This window comes from Rhinolophus sinicus, linkage group LG05 (genome assembly GCF_036562045.2).
Source record: "Rhinolophus sinicus isolate RSC01 linkage group LG05, ASM3656204v1, whole genome shotgun sequence".
NCBI lineage: Eukaryota > Metazoa > Chordata > Mammalia > Chiroptera > Rhinolophidae > Rhinolophus > Rhinolophus sinicus.
In genome coordinates this window covers 35,007,685-35,034,490 of record NC_133755.1, presented here as the reverse complement: position 1 = coordinate 35,034,490, position 26,806 = coordinate 35,007,685, and the positions used below count along the sequence as shown (strand labels likewise).

General features: G+C 39.7%; 1 protein-coding gene across 27 annotated transcripts in view; it reads left to right on the top strand.

Moving 5' to 3' along the window:
- NRXN1 (neurexin 1) overlaps positions 1-26,806 on the top strand; it is a 1,055,762-nt gene that overhangs the window by 509,088 nt on the left and 519,868 nt on the right. For all 27 annotated transcript variants that reach the window (XM_074331970.1, XM_019719348.2, XM_074331968.1 and 24 more), the window contains 3 exons: positions 1,963-2,085; positions 8,158-8,539; positions 9,962-10,152. In XM_074331970.1, coding sequence (XP_074188071.1) covers positions 1,963-2,085; positions 8,158-8,539; positions 9,962-10,152 — 696 coding nt within the window. The remainder of the gene's footprint in view (positions 1-1,962; positions 2,086-8,157; positions 8,540-9,961; positions 10,153-26,806) is intronic.

The following is a 26,806-nucleotide window of genomic DNA, read 5'->3' as shown; positions in this document are numbered from 1 at the left end:
AAAAGCTCACATTTCTAAGAAGAAGAAGAAAAAAAGATCTCCCTATAAAAATAGCTTTAAAATGATATATTCTCTTTTCAAAGATCAAAACCGAGAATGACCCTTGCTGCCAGTAGGATGCTGAGATTCCGCAGAGTTATTAAACGCTTCTTTCTTCACTATTGAAACTAGAAAGAGTTCCTTTGATCCTGGAACTTGCTTTCAACATTTGGTCTCAAAGCATTTTTGCAGCTGCTGAACTAACAGGCTTCCTCTAGTTATTTAGTGATCAATCTCTTAAAAGTGTTCTTTCTAGACTAGTTTTTATTAATGTATCCGGATGAATTTAACTTCTCTAAAGAAACAAAAGGAGATGATTTCTAATCTTAACAACGGTCCTGTTTAAAGACATGAGGCAGTTCATCCAGAAAAGTTTAGCTTATGTCCCTGGTTCATTTTAAGTTCCAGAGAAAGCCCAACTAAGAAAGACAGAACTTGTATCATCAGTAACATCCTAAGGGAGGAATGAGGGTGGATAGTCTCCTGTATTGAAAGTAAACAATGACTCTTGTTGGACTGACTACTGAGGTTTCTTCTACTTGGTTCCCTTGTGTATTTTTTTTCCTCTTTCTTCATTGTTCTCTCCTTCTTCTTGGCATTTTCATATGCCCTCCTACACTCCTTGTCATTGATAGGCTTTGTTGGTAGAATTTAGTTGAAGAAATTGTGAAGCAAACCTTGATTGTGAATCAGTTGAAAGTCATGAAACTCACTGATGTCATGTCTTTTGTTATTTTAATGTACCAGTGAATTTCAGTACTGAAATCCATCACCAATAATGTATCTTTTCAAGCTGTTCATTAATTTTCTCAATGAATCATAATGTCAAAGTAGTAGAAATGCTTACTTTTCTGTAAAAAATGTTCCAGTTATATTAAAAGCTATTTTGCCTTGCTTTGTTTTTAAGTGGAAGAGGGACTAACTTGGCCTAACTTTGTCATTTCAATAATTTCCACAAAACAGCTTTCTGAGATAACCTGTCTGTTCTAAGCCAATCTAAATTCCATTTAAATCTACGAAATTTAACTTCCATAGGTTCACTAGCAGTTACTATCTTAGTTGGTTACATATTTTGCCCTCCTGTTGGCACTTAGCTAGGAAATCCCTACCCTGTACCGCTATTTTTTTTTTTTCCTTCCCATTCAACAGTCAGCCATTTATTGAATGTGACTTCTTTTTTCTTTACTTCCTAAGAGTAAGTGCTTTAAAATACACTCATGGTCTGTGTATTCCACTAGATGTAGTTTTCAGACACAACATTTCATAAATTTGAGAATGTGCTGAACGTTGGAGGTCCATGTCGTAAGAGTAAGGGGCAGCCATCATACAGTATGGTACCCAGAGCAGCCTCTTCGCCAGGGTCTAACCTAGCCAGTTGCCAAACTGAGCACAGTTAGCTAATGATCTATGGTCGGATCTTCCCCTTAGGCCCCAGGTTACATAACTGTTAGCTACTACATTAGCAAGAAAGTTAAAACTGCAAAAATGAGAGAATTCATCAGGAGAAAAAAGTCTGTGTACTTTTGGGAGGCTTCCCGATGCTGCATTGACTGTGCCTATTTATGACAATGGGTTCATTCACTTGTCTCACTTAAATGCATAATGTTAAAGGTTCTTCTTAAAGTGTCACACCAGAAAGTTTGTTAACTTGTCATTTTCCTTGCTTGCCATGACTCTAATGGGCTTGAAAATTGATCCAGCCAGTCAGTGTGTCCTCTCTCTCTCTCTCTCTCTCTCTCTCTCTCTCTCTCTCTCTCTCTCTCTCTCTCTCTCTCTCTCTCTCTCTGTCATTTCTTTCTCTCTTCTTTTCCCTTCTTCTCCCTCACTTTCCCTGTTTCTTTGTCTCTTTCTCTCACTCTCTGTGAGGTTCATTTGCTTCACTGATTCTGAGTGTCCATAATGACTGTTTGGCATATTCTACAGGCAAAGGTCCCGAGACCCTTTTTGCTGGCTATAACCTCAACGATAACGAATGGCACACAGTGCGTGTGGTTCGTCGAGGAAAAAGCTTAAAGTTAATGGTGGATGACCAACAGGCCATGACAGGTAAACCCCACTTCTTGCATTGTATTTTCTTTCACTGAAACTTTAGACTTTCCCGTTTCTTGCAGGTGACTTTAAAAACCAGGTGCACGACTTGAAGCCAATACTCACAGTTCATTTTTTTATTACAGTTTTTCTAGAAACAATTCCATTTAATAAGCAGCATGTTCAGTGTTTTGGTTTGTTTTCTCTCAAATTATTAATACTTATATCATGTTCTTTTCTGTTTAATAATTTATGGCTTTCCAAAAATCTTTTTTTTTTCCCCTCCATGTGGGTGCAAAATGATTTTGTTTCAGAATCACTTAGAGAGTTTCAAAAGGAGCAATTCCTAGCCTGATACCACAGAAAGTCTGGGAGGAGCACAATGATTCTTTTTTTTCCCCTTAAAATCTTTCTAGAGGACTTAAAAGCAGCTGGTCCACGGATTGACACTGAGAAACCATTGCTATGATATGTCATCTTATTCTCTGAAGAAGAAAATCAACCAGAGAGCCTTTAGCATAAGCTTTTATTCACTATTGCCAAGCATGAGAAAACTCTGAGGGAGCTGTGTGAACTTAGGGAAGAAAGGCACATTTTTGCACAGCTTTATCAGGAGTGTGAACTGAAGTTCAGCTAGTTTTGGTCAAGGGCAGTTCGAGGAAGAGGAATTAATTATTTTTTTAGATTAGCATCCATTGTTTGGACAATTTGGGTTTTCTCAAAAAAGGTAGACATGATCAGCGACGGTCTAAGGTCACATGCAAAAGGTTAGAACTAAATAGCTGCCAGAGACAAGGACATATGGAAACCACAGAACGTTCTTCAGTCCCTACGTGTGTCACAAATCTCATAGATAAGGGAACTGAAGCTCCAAGAGGTCAGGTGACTTACGTTTCTTTAAAATGTCCTTATTACCAGAACTCAGAAAACAACCAAGGTTTGTTTTTTATTTGTTAGATTGTTTGCTTTTTGACTCATGGCCCATTCTTATCAAAAAGACAGTTTTCCTAGATTGTACTTTGAATTGCAAGAACTCTGCCACTCTTGTTCTAAATGGTGCAAGGGTCTTTGCTGACCCCTGCAGCCTATGGGCGGTGACCCTGCCTTCTTATGTTGACCTCACCGATTGTCTCTGAAGCCCTGAACCTCACCAGACTGCAGGACACTGGTACTCAGGACTCCTAAATCCCACCAATACCCATCTCTCTTCTGATCAGTGGTAATCGCATTGTCTCTCTCAGCCCTCACATGCATTCTCCTCTCTACTTTTTCGTTTCTGGAACACTTGCAAATCAGACCTTTACGAAAGATTGGAAAAGGCATTATTTTCTAGCAGCTTCCAATTTCTGCCAAGGAAAAGCCTCTGAACAAAGTGCTACAAGGGACTTGGCTAGCTTCTTAGAATTGCAGGAAGGGTAAAATACAAACTAGCATTTCAGTAAATTAGCCTGCCATTTTCTCTTTCTCAAAATTACCATGGCCTTAGAGCAGAAATTAGATTCTGAGTTCTGCTCTGTAGGAGTTGACTTTTTTCCCTTCAATTGTGGGAACCAACACGCTATTTTTCAGAGTTTAAAGATGAATGGGAATACTCGTACAAACCAAATCCACATTAATGATTCACTTAAACTATGCACTCTTCCCCGATACCCCACCTCTTTCTTTGCCCCAACTCCCAGCATCTTGCTGATCAGAGATAAAGATGTTTTTTCCCCCCACAGTAATTTATTATTACTTGGTGAGTTTTCATCAAGATGATTCATATTTGGGAGATTACGTTTTGTCAAAGATCTCATGAAAACCAACAATTTATAAAAAATCATAAAATTACCCTCGATTTATATAACTAGAAAAGGTTTCCAAAGATAGCAGTGGAAACTTGCCATTTAGGCTTAAGTTTAGGATGTTTTTTTTTGTTTGTTTTAAACTCTCTAGTGGCCACATAAATCAGGAACGTAATGGGGAATTATTATTGAAGTTTATAGCGAGTCAGAAATCACTGAATTTTTACAAAGAAAAGCACTAGAGACTCTTCATGTAAAGTCCTACATTTGACCACATCTTTGTTGTACTTGTAGTTATACATACTGTTAAGTGCCTGCTGAACACAGAACAGCCCATACTCATTCTGTGCTTGGAAATGTCTGCCCCTCAGCTAAGGTGAGGACAGCAGTTACCAGCAAAGAAACCCCCAAAGACAGAGATTCCCTAGGACTTGGAAAGGAAAGCATTTTACAAAATATACGGGGTCCCTAAGTGGGGGATCCTTGGGTTTGTACTCATCAGTGAGTCTGTCAAAAAATCTGGAATTGTGTGCTTTGTATGTGTGTTTATGTTAGTGTGTGCATCCTTCATTGAACAGTAGTCACCACAAATTCAGTTACTCGGGCCCGGAAGGAGAGCACCACCATCATTTCTTTCCATCATTCTGCACATCATTAGTAAATCCTGCAGGTTATCTCTGCATAATTATCTCACTGTGGCCGTTTTTCTCATTTCTGCTACTATAACCACCCTAGTTCAGACCATCTCTAATCTATTCTACCCACATCAGAGAGATTAAACACACACATGTGTGGGCACACGTGCACACACACTCGCGCACATGCAGACACACGGCTTATACCTGCCTAAAACCATCCAATAGTTCCTATTCTAATCAAGAGGCACTGTGATATCTGAGCCCTGACTCTCGTCCCACCCCATGAGAGCCCCTAACCTCTCTTACTCATGGCCGCACTCTCCAGTTCTTTGTCTCCTGAGAATCTTTGTTCATCTGCCTCCCCTTCTTGGCATCCACCTCCACATTTCTCTTCTCCCATTCTTAGCATGGCTTTCCCTTTCTAATCCTGCAAATTGAAGTTAGATATCAACTTAGGCATTTGCCCTCACTTCATATGTACTAACATAACACTCTGTTCATCAAGTTCGTAGCATTTTCCTGAATCTTGCCATTGGGCATGTAATTATTTCCTCATGTCTTTGTGTCTGCCTTCTCCCAGTAGGCTATGAGTTTTGTGAAAACAGGAGCCATGCCTGATCCTCTCACCACTGTTTCTTTATGACCTAACACAGAACCTGACACATACATATACCGCACACTCAGTAACATTAAGCGAATTAACAAGTCGATGTAAGGCTGGCGGGTTATTTTGTTCTGCAGAGGAAATTTAACCCAACTATGATCAAGACTAAACCTAAAATAGCTGTTCTTGCTACCTGTTTTGATTTAAAAATATCTGATGTAGATATTGCTATGCAAACTCGCCACCCAGGTGGGTGTTTTTATCAAAGATTGTTGCCAGGCTGCTGGAACCCAGATACTTTGATCGGAGGCATGTTGCTAACTTCAAATACTCCCTTCCACTAAATATCTGGAAAAAACAGTGGATTTTTAAAAAGTTGGAGCCGTAAAATAAATCTTTCTTCTTTAATGTCCTGTGTTTCTTTCTTAATTAATATATGCATACAAGAGTAGAGGTGGCTACTTTACTGATAAAGGATTAAACACTGGAATAAATTCTGAGGAAAAAAGAGTTTTTAAAAGGCCTCAGTTAGTGTTTTTTTTTCAGTCAGTGGATAATGACTTTTAGGTGCTAATTCTGCACCTCAAGCAAGTATATCTGCCATTACTGTCAATGCAATTTATATGTGCTTATTACAGAAAGAATGGGACCTTGAACATAGGCCATAATGAGTTTCCTTATAACTGTGCCATGGTTTCTCCACCATTGCTTTATTACCTTTTTTATTATTTATGTTCTGCATATATATTCCATTCCTTTGAGAAAACAGGCATCACACGCTATTTTTATCACTGAATTTCTCAATTCTCCTAAACAAAATGTGTTTCATTATTTCAGAGCTGCCGAGAACTTGAAAATGTAGGGTGATATTTAATTACAAGTATCAGAAATATTTTTTTTCTGGATATTTGGTAGGTTAATTAATGGAACTTTTAAGAAGAAACATGACAATTTCAGGATTGGGGTGGGTTCACTGAGTTAAGACTCAGATTTTAATATCATGAAAAAGATAAGCATCCATACGAGGAAGATAGAAAAGCACAAATGATTTTTAAGCTTTTCATATTTTTTCATTCCACATGACTTGTTAATTCAATGCTACTGGTGTCTCTAGAGATTTATATTTGAAAATTACTAAAATCTCTTTTTATTTGCTAACAAAGCTGGAGTTTCCCACACATTAGTATGAAGGTCATTAAACAAGAAGACCTGAAGAAGGAGAAAGAAATGATGTCACACAAGAAACCAGAATTGCTAAGGATTTAATAGTGTTGTTGCATCAGATAGACAAGCAGGAGACATAGTGGGAAGGAGGGAGGAGGAGAGACAATTATATAGAGTGCTATTTTTTTGTTTGGGGAAAAAAAACAAACAAAAAAAAACAACAACATGTTTGCAAAGGGAATTGGAGCAAACCAATGGCTAAAAAGAGAACATGCCCTGAGTGACAGTACAGCTGTTACCAGGATCATGGGCTAGTTAAACAGGTATACAAATTAAGTAGAGTTAAATACAGCTTAGGGGAGAGTTTTTTTTTTTACATCAATGAGCTTATAAGCATCAAAGTCAGTTAAGTATGTAGAGAGTTTTTCTTGCACAACAGAAAATATGGCATTTGTATTTTACTTACAGGCATTTCCTTAAAATTCCATCTAATATTTTACTGCCTTGACTAAAGAAATGGAAATCTGCCAAACTAGTTGAAGGAGGCCCACATACGGGGCTGTTCAGTCTTCATTACACCTGGGAAGAAGGTCCTGTGCATTTTCTCAGGGGCTGATACTGGGAATGGCACTGATTAATATTTTAATTAATATTGTGGATGATGGGATAGGGTAAGCTGGATAAATTTTCCAATTATACCAAATTGAATAGTGAAACTAGCACCTGAAAGAACTTGATTACAATTTAAATGACCTTGTTTCAATTTCAGGAGAAAGTGAATGACAGTTTAATTAGACAAGAACAAGTAGCTGGAAGTGAATCACTAGCAATGATAAAGTACTTTACATTGGGTTTTAAAAAGACAAGTTCACATCTTTTTTTTATTTAGTTTATCTTCAACCTTGCAGGTAGGTATACATATCACTCAGGAGGTGAAATGGGACTAGGCTGACTTTTAATAGGATTGACAGAGAAATATGGAAGGATGAAGAGGGATGGGGGCTGAGCTGAAGAATGAATCACTAAATAAATCTGCAAGTAAGTTTCACATTAGAGTGTTTAAAGAAGATTCTAACTTGTGGTGATATGGACTAACTTTACTGATATTCTTCGAATTGGACATGCCTTGAATTGGTAAATGGTGCTCAATTTAATTATCCAAAACATAAGTGCAAGGAAAATGGCATAGGTCCAAAGGTGATCAACCGAAATTTAACATGGGTGGGAGCCTAGTTCTAGGAAAGACTATGGGAACTATCCAGCACAGAAAAGGGAAGCTGTAAGGTACCTACTTAACTTCAAACACATTTTCATGGTTCATTATTGGAATAATAGTCAGCAGCTCGTCATTACTTCTATTGGAGATAGAAAAATAGAGTTTTTGTTTTGTTTTGTTTTCTTGAAGAACATTCTTTATAAAGAAAAACATCACTTAACCATGAAGCTGGGAAATGTCACTTTATACTGGGATAATTTAAGACAATTATTGCCCCTAATCTCTCCCTCTGTCCATCCTTCCTTCCCTCCGACCTACCATTTCCTTTTCCTGTTTTGTTCTCTCTCTCTCCCTCCCTCTTAACCTTCCTTTCTCCCTTTCATTCTCCATTACATGCTTCCTGTTTTTGTTTTTCTTTTATGTTTTAAAAACTCTGTAACTTTGGCTAATGAGGATGATTTTTGTTAAGACAAAACTTTGGACAACGATTAAAACCTGACCTAAAACGAATTGTGTCATATAATCTGGCCTCATAACATCACTTCTTTGTTTTAACTATATGCAACTGAGTATCCGGGAGGTATTTGGATTCTTATATCTTAAAATGCAATGTTGTTATTGAAATCTACAGTTGGAAGTGCCTTTCAGATAAAGAAGCTAATAAAATATTATCCTCCTTTTTAGGGCAAATGGCAGGTGATCACACGAGGCTGGAGTTTCATAACATAGAGACTGGCATTATCACAGAACGACGGTATTTGTCTTCTGTTCCCTCCAATTTCATCGGACACCTTCAGAGCCTGACATTTAATGGAATGGCATACATTGACTTGTGTAAAAATGGCGACATAGATTACTGTGAGCTCAATGCCAGATTTGGCTTCAGGAACATCATAGCAGACCCTGTCACCTTCAAGACCAAATCGAGCTATGTTGCCTTAGCTACATTACAAGCCTACACGTCTATGCATCTTTTTTTCCAGTTTAAGACAACATCCCTCGATGGACTAATTCTGTATAACAGTGGGGATGGAAATGACTTTATTGTGGTTGAATTAGTTAAAGGGTGAGTATATGTCAGTTCAATGACAAAACTTTGGAAAAAGTGACCTCAGTTTCCAAAAATATACATTAAACAAAATGTATTGGCTTGAAAGGGAGTGGGCAGGGGCAGGCATGGGTGGAGTGGAGGTACACATAATGTGTTTGTTTAAATTAGTTAAGTATCTTATAAAGTTAATAGGGGTCAGTAAAGTCTTTTACACCTGTTTCCATATATGAAATATAAATAATTTCAAGTTGTAATTTATGCTAGGCACTCCATGAATCTTACACTTCAAATGTGGATTGCTTTACTATATACACCATAATTCTACAAAGGAATTTCTACAGACTTGTAGGCTAATTTGTGCTAAATTAAATAGCTAATTTAAGTAATCATATTATTTCAATTCCACAAAATTCCATTTAACTCAAAGTTAACTCTATTTCAGAGTTGCTTGAAGAATTTAGAAAGATTTTTTTGTGAAATTTCCTTGAAACTATGGTACAAATTTGATGTATTTTAATTGATTTGGGTATTCATTCATTCAGTGACTATTACTACATATTTACAATGGTCTAGATAGTGTGCCAGGCACAAATATACATACAGAGGGTGCCAAAAAAAATGTATACAGATTTTAAGGAAGGAAAACTGTATTAAAATTGAAATAATGTATACCGATAACAAAAGATGAATACAAGTCCCATTTAACTTTGCAATTACACAAGGTGCTCAGAGTGGTTACCATCAGCGTCCAGACACTTATGATTATGGCAAACTACTGCTTGAGCAACGTTGACCGAAGTGTCCACTTGTATACATTTTTTTTGCTACCCCGTGAGTATCTTGGACTCCACCAACCCCAGGCCGCACATATGTAAACACATCACCCTAGGGGATATCGGTGAACACATAACCAGAACAGAAGCATTACGAGAAGTTTCCTAAGATGATTCTCGTGCAAAGGCTCAGGAGAGTCTTTAGAGAAATTAGGAAATGTGTGAGGCAGGGAATGGATATTTGAGTTGACTCTTAAAGTATGAGTGCACATTTCCCATACAGAAACAAACACTCAAGATGGAGGAGAAAGCAGGTTCAAGAAGCTGAAAATTGTCAGTTCACTGTAATTAACAAAGGATGGAGGAAAGTGGTGGGAATAGGGAATGAGTAGTGAAAGATATTTACCTTACAAAACCATAGAGTTAGACCATGATTTAAAAAAAAATTTTTTTTCACTATTTCCTATAGTGAAGATAATGACTAATTCTCCTTGCTGACGCAGGTTTCTTACCTCATTAACTGAGCTTCTATACAACTTCCTCTCATGACTCCTAGCAAGGATGGAGCCACCTGAAAAAAAAAATCCATTTGTAGTATCTAGTTTGACTTCATCAAAAATTTGAAAAGTAATGGCATTTTCCCACATTTCCTTTTTCCCCCCAGGTACCTACATTACGTGTTTGATTTGGGAAATGGTGCTAACCTCATCAAAGGGAGCTCAAATAAACCTCTCAACGACAATCAGTGGCACAATGTAATGATATCAAGGGACACCAGCAATCTCCACACTGTAAAGATTGACACGAAAATCACAACGCAAATCACCGCGGGAGCCAGGAACTTGGACCTCAAGAGTAAGTGCACATAGTCAGAAGAGCAGGCTTGAACTCACATGGTCTCTACTCACCTGGCAAACCTTTGGTTTTGTAGTGTGTGTGTGTGTGTGTGTGTGTGTGTGTGTGCACGCGCGCACGCGTGTGTGTGTCCTGCCAAAACTGACCAGAATTTCATTTCCCACACAGAATTAATAATACAACACACAAACCTCTGTTCCCCCTTTAATGTGGCAGAAGCATGTATTTTTAACAGCAGTTCAAAACATACAACACCTAAGAATACATGCATGATTAAACTTGAAAGAGTGAGAAAAAAAATGTACTCTTAGTTTTGATATTATAAGAAAAGTAGGGATCAAATAAATATACTGAAGAAATGTGAGAGAGAGAAAGAGAGAGAGAGAGAGAGAAATGGAACGGGGGGAGGGAGGGAAAGAGGGAAAGAGGAAGGAAGGAAGAAGGGAAGGAAGGCATTTGCAAGTCTCCTTAGTCCCAACAATTTTCTATTGATTTGAGGTCAAGGTAACCAGATGTCTAAGAGTTTCTTTGAAAGCTTACTAGTTTTCTTTCTTTGGTGAGGTTTTTTAGACACTTACAGACCTGGCCACCAGGGGTCTGAGCCTGACTTTTGCCTCTGTGTCTCCTATAGTGAATCCTTCCCTCACACCCCACCACCACCACCACTCATACACATAAACCAGTGGGCATGTTTCTTTCACCAGTTTCTAAGAAAGTGTTACCAGACATTTTCTTTCTTTATTGAGACTTGATTTCTCAAGTCAGCAAGACAAACTTAGAAAACATGTCAATAATAGGAGACAGTAACAGAATTTTCTATCTGAATGTGCCTTTGTGAATCACTAAGACTATATCGATATATCCCATCTCATAGAGCACCACAACAAGCATTGTACATCCTGAGTTTGGAATGACTTGCCTCTGGTTAAAATAGCACAACATGACCACAGTCCTGACACACGCCCCTCCATTGCTGCTTCTGCTCCATCCTGGTGCATTCCATAACCCTACTGGTATCAGTGTGGTCATATTTTTGCGTGGCAAGAGCTGTTCATTTATATTGATGGGATCTTTCCCTTTAATTCAAAAAGTAAATACATTGGGGAGTTAGGAAACTGGAAAGAGAAAAATCCAACAGAACTCTTTGTAGAGAAAAGATGCTCTTTCTAAATAAGGTGAAAGAAGAAAGAAAAGTGTTTTACTTTCTGTACTGGCAGGATGTATTTACAATCCTGGGACTATATTTGTCCAGCACCTAAAATGTGTAGCAATGGCTGTCTCCCTTCTTTCAGAGTGGGCCTTTTGGTAACTTGAAAGACCTCCTGTTTATGCTCACACATCTAATAGCTAAGCTCAAAAAGTAAAATGAAATTCAAAGGAAATACTGTTAAACGGGTTAAACCTCTTTCTCATCCTTGCCTCTGACTGAAACGAGCATTTTCTGTCCTATTCTGTGGGGGCCCCTGTTTTGCTCAGGTAGTAATTGTCAAGGGGAAAGGAGAGATTGTGACCGTCAGTGTGTTGGCCAAAGCAGTCACCAGAGCTAAAGCAAAATGGCGTGCTGTTTGTGTAGCGAGAGACCTCAGCATAAGTGAGCTTCACCTGATACTATGGACGCTATGTCAGAGACTAAAACGGCTGGAAAAGCAGCTCAGAGATGGTTGAAGTAGTGACATGCACAGACCTAAACCCTAAGGGTCCTGAGAAGCAGTGTAAGGCCATGGGAATATAGCATTGGACATGTATGGTGCTGTATCCTGAGAAGTAAATATTTGCTTATTGTTTATTAAAAAAAAAAAAGAAGTGTGGGTAATAGGACATTGTAGTATAGGATTGTTTCTGGTGGTGGTGGGAGGGACTTTTGCAAATCTAAGAAGACCTCAGAGCTAACATTTATTAAAACATTGAGTTTTTCATGACTGCTTATAAGGAAGGCTTTATCCATGATGAGAATTAAGAACTAAAACTATGAATTGAAAATAGAATATTATATAATAGTAAGATGTTAGCGATTGAAATGTGATGGAGTGCATTTGTGTTTTTAAAAAAATAAATGTGAGGTGAATTTCTCAGGTGAATAAAAAGATTCTACACCAACAACTTTTACCTCATGAAGTTCCTATGTGTTTACAGACTTGTCAGACCATGCCGAAAGCTAGTGCAAGTTCCTCAAATTAAAAAACTAAAAGCCAAAGCTATTGACTTATAAAATGGATGTGTGCTCCAATGGCAACAATAACCCCAATGAAGCCCTCATGCCATGTGTGTCATCTACTAGATAGCGCTTGAGGAGAGTGTGGCTGTGGGGCGCGACATCTGCTGGCTCCCTCATCACCACTTTTCTGTGTGTGATCACAGGCATAGGTCAGATGACAAGTATTTACTGAGCCCTTACTCTGTGCTAAGAGTGGAGAACACAGTTGGGAAGAGAGTAGCAGAGTTCCTGTCATGACGAGCTTTTTTTCCTTTGGAGAAGACTGAAGTTAGGGAGCACATATAGGACGCAGAAGAATGGGAGGCCCTGGAGCCACATCTGGGCACTGAAACTCATCCGAGAGTAACAGGAAGAATTTTGGAGGAAGGAATGTTGAAGGGATATCTGAAGGATGAGTAAGAGCAACTAGGCATGATTTCTCATTACGCCTACTGGAATTAGGGGGACTTGTTTGCATAGGACAATGTCTGCAAGAACTCTTCACTCTGAATTGAACAGCACGATTGTCTTTGCGTGATGGTCATGTAGGATTCAGCCACTCTAAATGCAGGGAAGATAAAAGTTGATCTATCTTGGTCAATGGTTTTATTTCACGTATACGTTGCCTAAGAGCTGGATCCTTCTAGGAATAAAAGAAAATCATCGGATTTATTCTACACTCCACTTAAAGTCACTGTGACAATCTTTGGTTCTCAAAGTGAGGTCAAACAACATAACCACATCAGAGTCATGTGGCAGGACTTAGCAAATGCAGATGTCTGGGCCCCCCCACAGACAGACTGAGGCAGTAATCATTTGAGAGTGATGCACAGGGAACGACAGGTGTCTGTATTTTTAAAGAGCACTCACTAATTTAGACACCATGTGTTTCGGAGTCCAGAAAAAATGTACTATGGATGTTGAGGCCACATTTAACTCACTTTTTAATTTTAGTACAAATCCTGGTTTTGGCTTTTTTTTCACCTAAGAATTTAACTTTTGCTTTGTATTATTTACCAGTTTTGCTTTATTTACCAGTCCTGGGCTGAAGTGACAGTGGTTGCCTCAGGATTTTTCAAGTATTTTTATTTCTCATGTTACCATCCCTTACAGAGACGCTAGAGGGCAGCATATGGCCACAGAATTTACCATCTGGGATTCAGGAGGGAGACGCCCCCCTCAACAGACTCCACTTGTGCTAGGAAGCAGAATTTCTTTGTTTTCGGCCATCCCAGATCCCAGTTAGCCTTTATATAATGCAGACTTTTGCTGGTGGTTCTGTTTCATTATAGGGACAAGACCTTCGTGTAGAAATTTGAAAGCTACGTAGGGATCATGTATCTGCACCTTGATTTCGACGGAGATGGTCAAAAATGGGCAAGAGTCTAATGATCTTTCTCTGATAAAAAGAATTCTACGCATGTGACCTTGTTCAAATTATCTTTCATGACACTGCTGGGTTCTCAGGGGGTTGTGTGTCTCTCCCTGCTGATACAGTTTTGCTTTCATCTTTATTTCCCAGCTGTTTGTGTTCTATTCCCTCTGGCTATTATGTACAAGCTGCGACATGCAATGAAAAGAGCAGCATAAATTTGCTCTCTGCAATGAATTTCTATCACAGCTGTACATTCGTTGTGGAACTCCTGAGCCCTGCCCTCTTCAGAGATATAAAGGGTGGGTGTAATGCCTCCTTATGCTTCTTCTCTTCCTCCTATAGTTGGCAAATGTGTATGTTTGTATGTGTATGTATATGGGAAGGAGCTAATATTTATTAACTCCCTACTTAAATGCTAAGTAGATTTAAATCAGGTTATTTTATGTAATCCTTGCAATTACCCAGGGATTTGAATTGAGGCCAGTTTTGCTCATTCATTAATCTAGTTAAAAAACAAAGATAGGGAGGAAGGATCATGTTTGGCCCCATCTTCAATGGGTATCTTTGTTTAAAGCATTACTTGTTTATCCTTTAGCAAATTGAGGATAATTTACTTGATGGGGGGAAAAAGATTAAAGACTTCTAGGTGCATAGAATACAGTGCCCTCAGGTGTCCACTTAGCAAAAATACTTAAAAGTGAATAATTCATTTATAGAGCACATCCTGGTGAGCCAAGGTAGAGCTTTCCTTTTTGTTAGTCCTCTCAGACCCCAAATTCCTTGCCCCTTAAGGACTTTGAGTGGACTCTCCCTCTATCTCCAATCTGGTCTCTTCCCTCCTTACCACAACCGTTATCTGCTCTTTACCTTCCTTTTACCCCTCCCAAGCAACCACCTGCTATTGTTTATCTTGCTACCAAGCCACCAGAAGTTTCCCTAATCAGAGACAGCCCAAGCAGGGCTTTCCTTCCAGTCTCTAAGCAGTTGAGGATAAATGCAGGCATCTCTTGTTTTATTGCACTTCACATATGTTGCATTTTTTGCAAGTTGAAGGTAAAAGCTTACACCAGCAAAAAAAAAAAAAAAAAAAAAAAGGAAGGAAGGAAAGAAGGGAGGAAGGAAGGAAAGAAGGAAGGAAGGAGAAAGAAATATGGCTCACTGGTCTGGAACCGAACCTGCAATATCTCTGAGATATGCCTGTAGTTTTCTTGCTCTTTTCATTGGGACCTCACACTAGTCTCTATTCCTCAGCTACCTACTGGCTCCAATCCTGAATGTAACACATGTGCCCCATTTTCTACCCTTTAAGCTGCTACTGGATAAAGCATCGTCCTGGTATGTTAGTGATCCAGATTCTGTTCCAGAGCCCTGATCATATTTGAACATGCCCAGCTTTGTCTGTTCATCCCTATGACGTTTGATAGCTCACTCGCCATGGTCAGATGCTTTACCCGAATACGAAACTTTGAAAGAAAAGTCTGAATCTGAGCTTAGCCTTAAAGCAGGAGATGGTATAGAAAATGGAGGCAAGCTCCTGTTGGCTTGTTGGTTAGACTATCTATGTAATCTATGTATTTATTGGAAAGAGATTTACTCATATTACTTCAGTTAATGGGAGATTATTTTAAGGATCCATTAGGAAGTAAGAGAGACCAATCCTTTCAGCTGCTTGAACCATGAGGCCACACAAAGAACTTTGTTCTAACCGTCGTACTGGAATCTCAAGAGCAACCCTCATAGGCGTTCCCTTGGTTACACATGTCCACTTACCCCCTCATTCAGTGCTCCAGTACCCACCCTCTCCCTATTGTGCCAACGCCCACTATGGTCATTTCTCTCTCCTCTCATCTCTGCCTCCTGGCTTCTCCTACTCTTGACTTCTGTCTCGTGGCTTCGACCTATTGCTTTTGTTCCTGTGTGTCTCCACTTCTGCCTACTCTCCTCTTTGGCTCACTTTCAAACTCCCCCAAAGACGTGATCTACATATATAATCCAGTGAGTGGATCTGTCTAGGACACAGCTTCATGGGTTTTTGCCCTGCTGCTGATGGTCAGGTTCACATCCTTAGGTCAACTAGCTGTAAACACAGAGGCAGATGTGCATGGCATAAAATGTGAACTTGAAAGATGAGCTCTTGGGAGGAGGCTGTGAGCTGGAAGGTTCTCTCAGAAGGGAGCAGGGTGATTCAGAATGGCCCTGAGTGTAATTCCGTTTTGTGAGGAGGGGGAGAATTAAGGGGCTTTAAGCACTTTAGAGTTCACGATGCACTTTAGAATCATTCCTTTAGCTTCGGTGCAGTGACTAGGTGGAGGCAGGGGGCGGGGTGGGGAAAGGCCACTTTGGAGGCAGTCATCATGTATGGAACGAAGACAATCAGGCTCTGAGTACCTCAAAGAAAGACTTAGCATTTTGGTTACTCCTTTTCCCATGCAAGCATTGGAAGACAATTAGAGATAGGACATTATTGTCTCTCTCCTGACGTTTCCATTGAATTTCCAAGCTTTGCAGAAATCAGTCTCAGTCTATTATCTTTCTTCTAATGCCTTTGCCAGTTTGTTTTAATTCCTCTCACCCCCACCCCTAGTGAGACATCATTTTCTTTCCACGCCCAGGTGTTTAGACACACTGTTAAAATTTGTCTTGGAAATTCTTCCCACTGCTCCTCCATGACCCTTGGACCAGCTTACACAACTACAGCAGAGTTTACGTTTTTATTCCCTATGACCAACTCTCTTTCTATTTACTTATTTATTTCATTTCTTCACCCACTGTGATTGTTTTGGAATCTCTTCTACATTAGGTAGTTTCCTATATTTGTTTTATTCAGTCCCTCCAACTACATTATTTGAAATTTCTCTTTCCACCATTAGGATCAAAGACCTTGGAGACAATCTGTTCTGACTCATTCTTTTTTACAAATAAATGTGCTCAAGCAGGTAGTTAGTATTTTTTTATCCAGTCTTTTAATTCCCAGTTCAACACTTTTTACAATAGACCAGGAGGAAGAAGTTTTATTGCTCATATGAACCTCAGTTGACTGCTAGTGACAGTCTAGAGCAACATCCTGAAAAGAAATCTGAGACCTTCTATGGACTCGCTGGAAAAAAGTATTCCTATGGTCAGTGATAGGTGCATGACAGACACTGTTGATCTTCTATTGGCTTTTTACTTCTGGTAAAGTTTTGATGGCCCCAGCGCTTCCCATTTGCAGTTGTTTTGGGGTAGGTATAAAGCCCTGATGCTGGTTTCTGCTTACCCACAACACCGGCTAAGCTCTGATTTCCACAGGCCTTGGTTTGTGTGCTTGGAATAGCTGAGCGGAGGCGATGCACCAGGAAAAACAGCTTTCCCCAGTCCTTCCACAGGGAAGTGTGGGCTCCTGGAAATCTGCATCCAGTGCTCAAATTCCTCTCAGACAAGGCACCAATTTGCCACTGACCCACCCAGTGGGTCAGTGATTAGATAAGCTGATTTCTTAAAGCATGTGATATTTATGCTGTAGAGAAGTAAGTGCCTGCAGGTGCTCAGAGCTGGGTTCTTAAGGGTCCGGTGACTGCTCACAAGCTCTCAGCCTCATTGCACCTGGGTCTTCCGTGCGTGTCCCTCTTAGGAAATGTCAGGAGTGAAGCTGAGCTGTCTTCCCAGAGGCTGAGCTTCTCGGTCAAGGTTTCCACATGCCAAAGCCATCGGGAAAAGCAAGCTTGGCAATATCTCTCTCCTTCAAGAAGAATGTAAGTCTGCAGAGTTTGCGTAGTTCTCAGGTGTCCCTCTTTTTTTCTGAAGGGAGAAGTAGACAAAGGTCTTCGGAGTATGAGCAGTATAAACTCATTCAGACTAACTTAAGTGAAAAAAGGGAAAAAGAGTTAGGGTATAGTGTTCAAGGAAGCCAGGAGTAAGAAAGAGAAAGCTTAAGGCTGGACCTCATGGGAGCCAGGTTCAGGAAATCTGTCAGCAACACGCCAGCATCTTTGACTCTCTGGGTCTCCATGGGGGATGTATGCTACCTTCTCTCAGCTTCCCAATGAGCTCTCCCTCTCTGCAATGTTGTCTTTCTCTGCTTTCACCAGCTTTGGCAAACTTGGCCTCCTCAGACCTGACCTTCCACCACTGACCAATTCAGATACCTAAGAGAGACTCACTTGATTTCAGGCACCCTAGTGCCTAATTCTAGGGAGAGTAAATTTGGTTGGAACATTCATTGTCCCTGTGACCAGGACAATGGTCATGGGGACACAGGGACAATGGGAAGATATGACTGCTCTGGATTTGTTTGAAGGAATATTTTGGACAGGATACTTGGGGTATAATTGGAGCCATCAATGGTACCAAAGGTGATCTTGAAACTGCCATGAAAAAATCAGGGCATTGAGTTTCCATACCCTGTAGCAAGGGTTGGGCATAGGGGCTACAATCATCAAGATGGTGGAAAACTAGGCATTACATGGCACCAAAGTGTCCAGAGGACTAAACTCATAAATGCTTGGGTGAACAAAATTTTTCTGTGGGTTGAGACAGAGACTGTCAATCTGTGGTCAGAAGCAGCACATGGGATACAAAAGCCAGAAGCAGAAGTCAGAGGCTTGCTGGAATTCCTGGGGTATGCGGGATGGAGTATGCTAGATTTTCATCCTCTGTGGAATTAGAAAGATTGGAACTAGGCTCCTAGATCTATAAAGGACAGAGAGACCCCACTGACATCTGGGTGAAGTTACAATTGTTCATTATCAATCCCGAAAGTAGGTGTCACTGTTATTTTCAGGCAGTTGGTCCATTTAGTTTGGGTTTAGTAATCACGCGACTCCAGCCCTCTTTCAACATGACCCAGAGGAAAACTTGCTTCTACCCCAGCCCTGTACAATTCCTCATGAGCCATGGATCAAAACTGGAATAGACTCGAAAGTTAGGTGGGCTTAGTACAAAGGCGCCCCTACCACTGTAGAGTTGCTGCAAAGCCAGTTCTGCCACCGTTAGTCATGCACGGAAACACATTTTTAACGGCACTGTGCTACTCTTGGCCCACTTCCAGTGCTACTTCGGAGGAACCACATTAGTTCAATCAGGCTTTCTTATTAATGCCACATTAATGTGGTTTTCTATGTGTGCTTTTAAAAGGGGCTCTTTCTTGGCCATTTCAATTAATTATAGTGGTTTTTCATAAGGATAATGCAAGAAGCAATATAGCATTGTAATTAGAACACAGGCTTTGGGGTCAGACAGACTTGGATGATACAGTATCTCTATTTTATGTGTGTTTTGAGGCAAGACACGTCACTATCATCTCCATCAACATCTACTCTTTACTAAGTGTTAGTCAAGAGATTTACATATGTTATCTCTTTAATTTTCATGGCAAACTGGTGAGATTGCTGAACTTAGGACCACGATACAGATGATGAAACAAAGGCTTAGGGAAGTTAAACATCGCCCCTAAACAGTAACGACAGTAATATTAAATAGGAATAATAAGTGTTTTAACCATTTCTGAGGTCTTATCACATCCCATGCCCTATTATGAATATTTTACACATGGGACCTCATTTAATTCTTAACAGTGCAGCCAGCATATTCTTCGAAGCTCCAGGGTTTGTCACAAGTGGAGACTTATAAGGCCCACCTGCAAATGACAGATGTTGGCAATATTTCGGCCTCATTCCCATAATGACAGCCGATCTGGCATGCCTAGATTTTTGAGGTTGCTTATTAACATTCCTAGCCAGGCTGTACTAGTTTCCCTCGTCCCTCTCATGCCCTCTCTCCCCATTCCTCACCCCCCTAAACACACACACTGCTTAGATCTCCCACCATTGGTGTCCCCCTTGGAGTTCAGCGGTTTCTCAAAGACTGCTTCAAGCACTTTAAGGTCCTGTACTAAGGTACCATATTGATTACACAGCATGTCTTTGGCATTTATAAATTTAACATGCATGGTTCCATCAATTTTTGAGAAAGTGTAATGGTATGTGACATAATTATTTGTACTTATGCTGGGACACGAGTTTGAATCATACACAGTGACAGAGTGTATGCAGAACTGGGTGTCTCTGTTAGACAGAGTGTCTTGTGGCCTAGACTCTGTCTTTGCCCTCTATTCAGAGCTGTATTACAATAAACTACTTTCATTATTGTCATGTTCATAATTAAGTCAATGAATAATATCATTTATTGAATACTTATAGACCAGGTACTGTGTTCAGGGCTTATATGTGAAATTATTAAATTAGATAAGCAAGATGTTCAAATATAATCAAGTTGCACAGAAGCTGAGGTACAGGTGAGCTGAATGACATGGCCAAGTTCACATACCTGAGAAGACACATACCTGAGCCAGATCCTTTTAGGCTATCATCTGCCTGTCCCAGGACCTGGTTATGACCTCTGCAGGGGTGAGGGGTTGCGGGTGTTCTGAGACGGAAGTCACAAATTTCTAATCCTTCTCTGACCACGAGGGTGACCTGCCATGTGTCCAGACACGGTCACCACTTGGCAACTTTAAAATGTATTGTGTTGAGATATTTGTACCATATACTGGTTTAGAGGAAATGTTTAGGCTGATTTTAAAATAATTTTACATTAGAAAACATAACTTTAATTCAAAAATTTAGAAATTGTCTAATCTCAGCTAATCAGAACTGACAATCAGGGCTGCAGCCTGCTTTAGCTGGGTGCAGGCAGTAGGATGGTCTCTGTCCCTTCCTGCTGTCGTCTTCCCATAGCTTGTTGACTAGGGACGTTAACTAACGTTCAGACTCTGGTCTCGCAGATCCCTTGAGCTCACTCCCCCTTTCATGGTGTTCTCCTGGGTTCATCCAAATTTCCTCTGCAGGGACCCCCTGCCCTAAACCTCTGTGGAGTGGTCTTGCCTTCTATTCCTTCCACACAAGCTCTTACTACTGGAGTCCATTCTGTCTCCAGGGAGCCCTGCCTGGTTTGATCTCACTGCACATGGAGTCCGCATCTGCCCACAAGAAATTCCCGTGCATTGTGTGCCCCGCAGCCCTGAGAGCCCTGCAAGTGCTCTGATTTCCCTTCTGCTGCCATAAGCTGTTTAAAACTTTCTTAGTATGTCAGCACCAGCCCTATTCCCCAACTGCAGGATTCAAGTTCGCCAGGAACCCTGAGAGTCTTCTCGCTAAGCTTGGGTCTAGCATGCAGTCTCCCTTCAAGAACAGCAGAGAAAACTTATTGCATAGTAAGACTTACCTCAAAAAAAAAAAAAAAAATCTTAGGCATCTTTCCAATTTCTGACCCCTTTTATTGCTGTGATGAGGATGGTGATGATGGCCTTGATGTACCGAGGAATTCATGAGCTGAGACCCAGTATTTTATCATTTCCTTAATAAATTTTGCTTTTGGGTATCTGTCTCAGACTCACATTATCTTTTATCTGTTGTGTTGGCACTTCAGTCAAAACTTAAATTTTGATATTCTACTTCACAGGATGGTCTCTTAATCTTTATAGCAGTTGGATGAGTGAAATACTGGTGCTCTTATATTTCAGATGAGAAATGGAAACTCAGAAAGCCTGAGTTGCCTAGAGATCGAATTTGAACCCAGGTCTATAGAAGTATTTAAATACTTTTATCATCTTATCTATTTGACAACACATTAGAAGGGATTTCTTATGAGTATCTAGAGTAAAAGAGCACTTATTTTAATCTTAGGGGAAAATGTCATATATGAGTAATAAAAAATATTTCCCCCTCCATATATAACTTAGTTCTCCAAACTTCTACATCACTACATTGTGTAGGGCTAAAAGTTTCACTTCTGGTAACTGCAGAAGAACTGGATGTTTCTATTTTCACTTTCCACATACTCTTCCCATGCCTATGCTTTATATAGAACCTATATATTGGTTCTATCTCCTTAGCACCTGAAGTCTTCCTCAAATACTATAGCCAAACGGTTTAATTGCTATGTGTCCTTAAGATATAGTCTATAGAACAGTTGCATATATAGGTGCTTAAAACAGGCCCAGGCAAATACAGTACTTGGTTGGATGATTGGAGATTGGCCAATCAAAAATCAGCTTGTACCAGAGGACTATCTGCTAGTGCATTCAACTGTTAAAGCCCTACATTTTCTTAGCCTTCAGGGAAAGTTCCCCAACACTTCCCTGCACCCCTTTTTGATCATTGCTGCTGTTAACTATTTGCATTTCTCCTTAAGAATAATTTAAGTATTGGAAGAAAAAATGTTTGGAGATATGTCCTAGGGAATTATACTATTCCTACAGGACCTGATGACCTGATTGCTAGTATTCCATCCTTTAGGTACAGAAAAAATTTCTTCTTTGAAAAAATACAGAAAAGTTTAGGTACTAAAGAAAAAAGTTTTATTTGACTTTACGAAGCTCATAATATTTTAGAAGCATTTGTCAATGCCTGTAAAGTTTTTTTTTGTGTGTGTGTGTGCTTTGTATCTTGTCCTTTCAAACTATCCAGGAAACCACTGGTGGCTTTACCTTCTTTTATCCTGTATATCTAAGTTGAGAACAGATGCATTTTTTTCACCTGCATTAAACAGGCCACTATTATGGGAAGAGCTGTCCTTTTGTACCTACCCAGCACACCACTAGATCTTCCCTACCCAAAATAAATGTCCTTTTGTTTTGAAATAGGAAAATTAAATTTCTTTGAAATAAGAAAAGCTAGTTTGAAAAAGAAATAGTTATTTGAGCTACTCAAAAATCTTAGGAGAGATAACAGGTTTGCATTGGTCCTCACACTGGTCCCCTGGTTATTCATCTTGTTAATTTCCAGAACAGTCATTTTTAAACTCCCCCATTTATTCTATTTCTGTCACTGAGCGATTTTTAGTAAAACTAGGTAGTGTGGTGCAGTAAGAAAAGAGATAGCCTGGGAGTCAGAAGCTTGGGTGCCAGTGTTTTTCTTCCCGTTCTGGTTGTATTGCCTGGGGCAGGTAACTTACCTTTTCAGAAGGGTAGTTTGCTCACCTGTCAGGTGGGGAATAATAAAAATAACTCCCTGCATATTTTGAAGAGTTGATATGAGGATCCAATGAATAAGAAATGGCAAAGCACCGTTCAAACCGAGGCACTGTACATGTATAAGGTGTAACAATATTTGTGAAACAGAGAACCTCTGTAAGCTGTGTGCAGTCCCAGAGAGTATCAGACAGTGAGTGGAAAATGAAACACAAAATGGCGACAGGATTTTCTGCCGCTAAAGGATAGCTGAGGTATCTAAACTGGCTGTCACTTGCATGGGGAAAAAGGAAAAGATAATGAAAATATTTGAACCCTTTTTTCACCTAAAGGTAAATTTACGAAGCCATGAGATGAAGTTAGCTTGGCATGAATTTATATTCCTGAATTCCTATCCATCTACCCAGTGTCACTGACACAGAGTGGGTTTAAAAGAAGATGGATTACCACATATACCTCCATAGCAATTCCACTTTATTATTTCCCATTTAACATGCCCACCAGCTTTCCCTCACACTGTGTTGGCCAAACACACAAACAAAATCTATCTTCATGTTGTAAGTTTTATAATCATACTTTAAAAAAAAAATTCTCCTTCTCGGGCAATTTTATTTCAAAAATATCAGCTAGAAACAGAAATTTTGGAATATCGAAAGCATTTTCTGTCCTGTCCAGAAACATAATGTCAATATTAACTCTCAAAGGCTCACTACAGGGAAACATTAAGGTCTGAACTAAAACCCGACTGGAGGCTCCCCACCTGTTCACACACAGGTATTAGGTCGGGCCAAGAATGATGCCAGTGTCCTCCTTATTGTCTCTTTGTGGGAGACAATTGAAAAGTAGCCGACGCATCTAAAACTCAAATTTGGGAGTCTTAAGAATTCGACCTGTTGGTCAGAATTTAGATAGCTAATACTTATGGTTATGGAAGTAAATTAACTTTGTCTTGGAGAGATTACTCAGCATACATATGAGTCTCCCATTGTCCCAGGAATCTGTTAATTTGCTTAGACACCTGCTAACCATTGTTAACCATTAGTTTTTTCCACCGACCAAGATACTCCAAAACGTCCCTGTATTTTGTAATAGTGGAGCTGTACAAACTGGTCACTTAGAGTATGCAGTGTGTAAACCAAGGCAGATTAAGTGAAAATTATCATAGTTGCAGGAAGCCTGGGCTTGGAGTCAGACCCTGCCATTTTCTAGCATTGGAACTATGGATCTTAGTTCACACAACATGTGTCGATGATAACCTTTGTTTTATAGCTCACCAGGTAAAAACCAAATGAAACAATACATGTGCAAGTTCTCGGTGAAGTTTAGGTTACTACACCAATACCAGTTATTGTTATAATAATAAAGTCCTTTCTGGTTTTGACGACGGGGATTCTTGAAACTGGTTACCAAGGAGGGAGGAAGCCCTCTCTCCCTTAGCAGGGTTCTATGCATTTAAAATCAGTTGTCTCAGTGAGTTTTGTGAAATTCAAAGTCTTTTTAGCAAAAACAATATACTGTTGGCTGTGGGAGCCTACTGTAGAATCATGAGTGCTGGTGGCTGGCAAGGAACTAAGAGCTACTTACAGCAGACCAGGACTCTAATCCCAGGAGTCCTTGAGTGGAGGCCCAAAGACGAGATGGAGTGAGGCATCTGCAAACCAACAGGAAGTGCAGGCAGGATTAGCAAATTTACTAGGGCAGAACATAAGGGTCTCATGCAGTTAGCTCAGTTCTGTTCTGTGGCCACACACAGTAAGTAAGTGCATGTCTTTCTTACTTGTGATGGGTGATGGTAGAAGAGTTTGGAGAAATAGTGTCAAGTGCCCACAGTGTGAAGTGTACCTATGGGGAGGCCACATGAGTTCAGTCATATTTGTAAATTGGACAACCATGACAGAATGGCCAGAGACAGAATTCAGTAAAGAGCCAGGATAGGCTGAGACTTATTTTCTCACAAAGATTTTGGCACTTTTTTTAACTACAGAAGAAGACACATGAATATGTTCTCATTACCACACATTGATACCCTAAACTGTTTCTGTATTTCTATCTTTGTCTGCCTCTCTCTACACATATATCCAATATAGTCAGTTAAAATTGGTCATGAATTATCCTATCAGAATGGGGAAAAATGCCACTGCATTTTAATGAGCTGGATGGTTTCACCTCTATTTACGAAAGGGTTTAATAGAAGAAAGATTCTCCACAGTTAACTTTGTTGTTTCTCAGTTGGAAGGAACCAGTGATCAATAAGAGTGTTGTAATCATAAAACTTTCACTTATTGTTTAACTGGTTATTTATTGAATGCAAACTGCTACTTCATCTATTCATTCAGTGACTCAACAGATAATTATTGAGTACCTACTAAGTGATAATGAGCATCAAAAGATGCTTAACTCAAGAAATTTATAAAATAATGGGAAGATAAGGCATCCACTCGAAGAACTGTGGGAAAAATAGTAATTGTCAGAAAAGAGATTCAAAATCTGATGGAGACTCAAAGGTCATACTTGCCGATGACTGGGGAAACAAGGTGGAATTTGAGATGAGTCCTCAAAATTGGATGGGAGTTTGAAGTGGAGCATTGGAAGAGGAAAGCCATTCCTCATGATGGAAGTGATATGTACTGTAAAAAATGCTGGAGCAACATGAACATGCAGTATTGGAAAAATACAGATTGACTGAAGATAATGATATAGGGAGATGATTGATGTTATTTGAACTCTCTGCCTGGCAAAAGTTATTGGAGAAAGAGTGTTCAAATTTTAGAAAAAGTCATTGAGACTGGATAATTCAAAATCTTGAACACTGCTAACTTTGGGCTTTGTTTAGAAGAGAGGGAGAGGTATTGAAGAAATCAGATGCAGAGGGGAGACAGATATGATGTTGAGGAGGGTGGATGGAGGCAGGGACACCAGGTAATAAATAGGTTATTGCATGAAAGGTATAGTAGGGGAAAGGTAGACGAGAACTACAAGAGGAAATGAAAATGAAGGGACCAATGTCAGAAGTACTCGCAAAGTTGTCAGTTCTTGGCAATGGTTTGAATGTAAGATGTGAGATACAGAATGAAGGTACAAAATTTTTGAAATTTCATTTTGGGTCGCAGGGAGACTAAAAATGTGCTTGTTATAAAGCAGGGACCTCTAGACGTAGTTTTGCAGTGTGTATGTGTGGGGGGGATGGAGTGGGGTGGGCGTGATGGTTTGATTTTCGGCTGAAGTTAGAAAACCCAGTGAAGCCTAATGATAAGGATTTACAGGTATTTCCTATAGAAGAAAAATGGGTTGTTCTAGAATTAAACCCTTTAGGTACCAAGGAAGACTAAGGTGTATAGAAATGAAAGGATAATGGATAAATCAAACTGATGATCACTGAGCATCTATTCATCAAAGAGTTTCTAAAATCAACCTGATTATTTTTGTAGAGCTCTATGAAAGACACAGATCTTATATCTTAGAGCAAAACATCTACTTGAATTGCCAGCTTTGACTTAAATATCTGGTGTGCTCTGAACTTAGACGTGGTCTTAGAAAGTGTTGTTTAGTCCCACGTGTGATTTGTTATAAAAGTTTTCATGTGTCTACTCTTGAACTCAAATGTGTTAGAGAAATATTAATGACTTCCCATGCTTTTGTTTTCAGTAATTTAATACCATTTATTTAGTCAGTAACAATAAACAGTGACTTTGGCTCTCTCCCCAGGGGAAATAAAAAAGGGTGTGTTCCCCAGGGATTGTAGATAATTGTTCTTCTACCAGGGCATACCTTTTATAAAAAGAGGCTTAGATTCCATTTGCCTCCCAAAGAAAAGCTATATTAAGGTATGTGGTCCAGATCTGACCTGCAGTAGTTCATTCGTCGATATGCAACAAAAGATTAAAATTAAAGATAATGATACAAATTTGGGGACAGGATTTAATTGTTCCCTGGGGTAAGGGAACACACCTTTCCTGCAGAATAACTGTCAGAAACTAGACCAGCCTGAGTGCACACTTTCTACCAGACAATCACAAGAAGAATTGAGAGGAAAGTTAGCGTTGTCTCCAAATTTGCTGCCCAAAGTCCAATCCTCTCCTATCAAAGCCTCCAGAATTGTACTTTCGGCAGTCCAGCCAGAAGGAAAGTAACGCAGTGT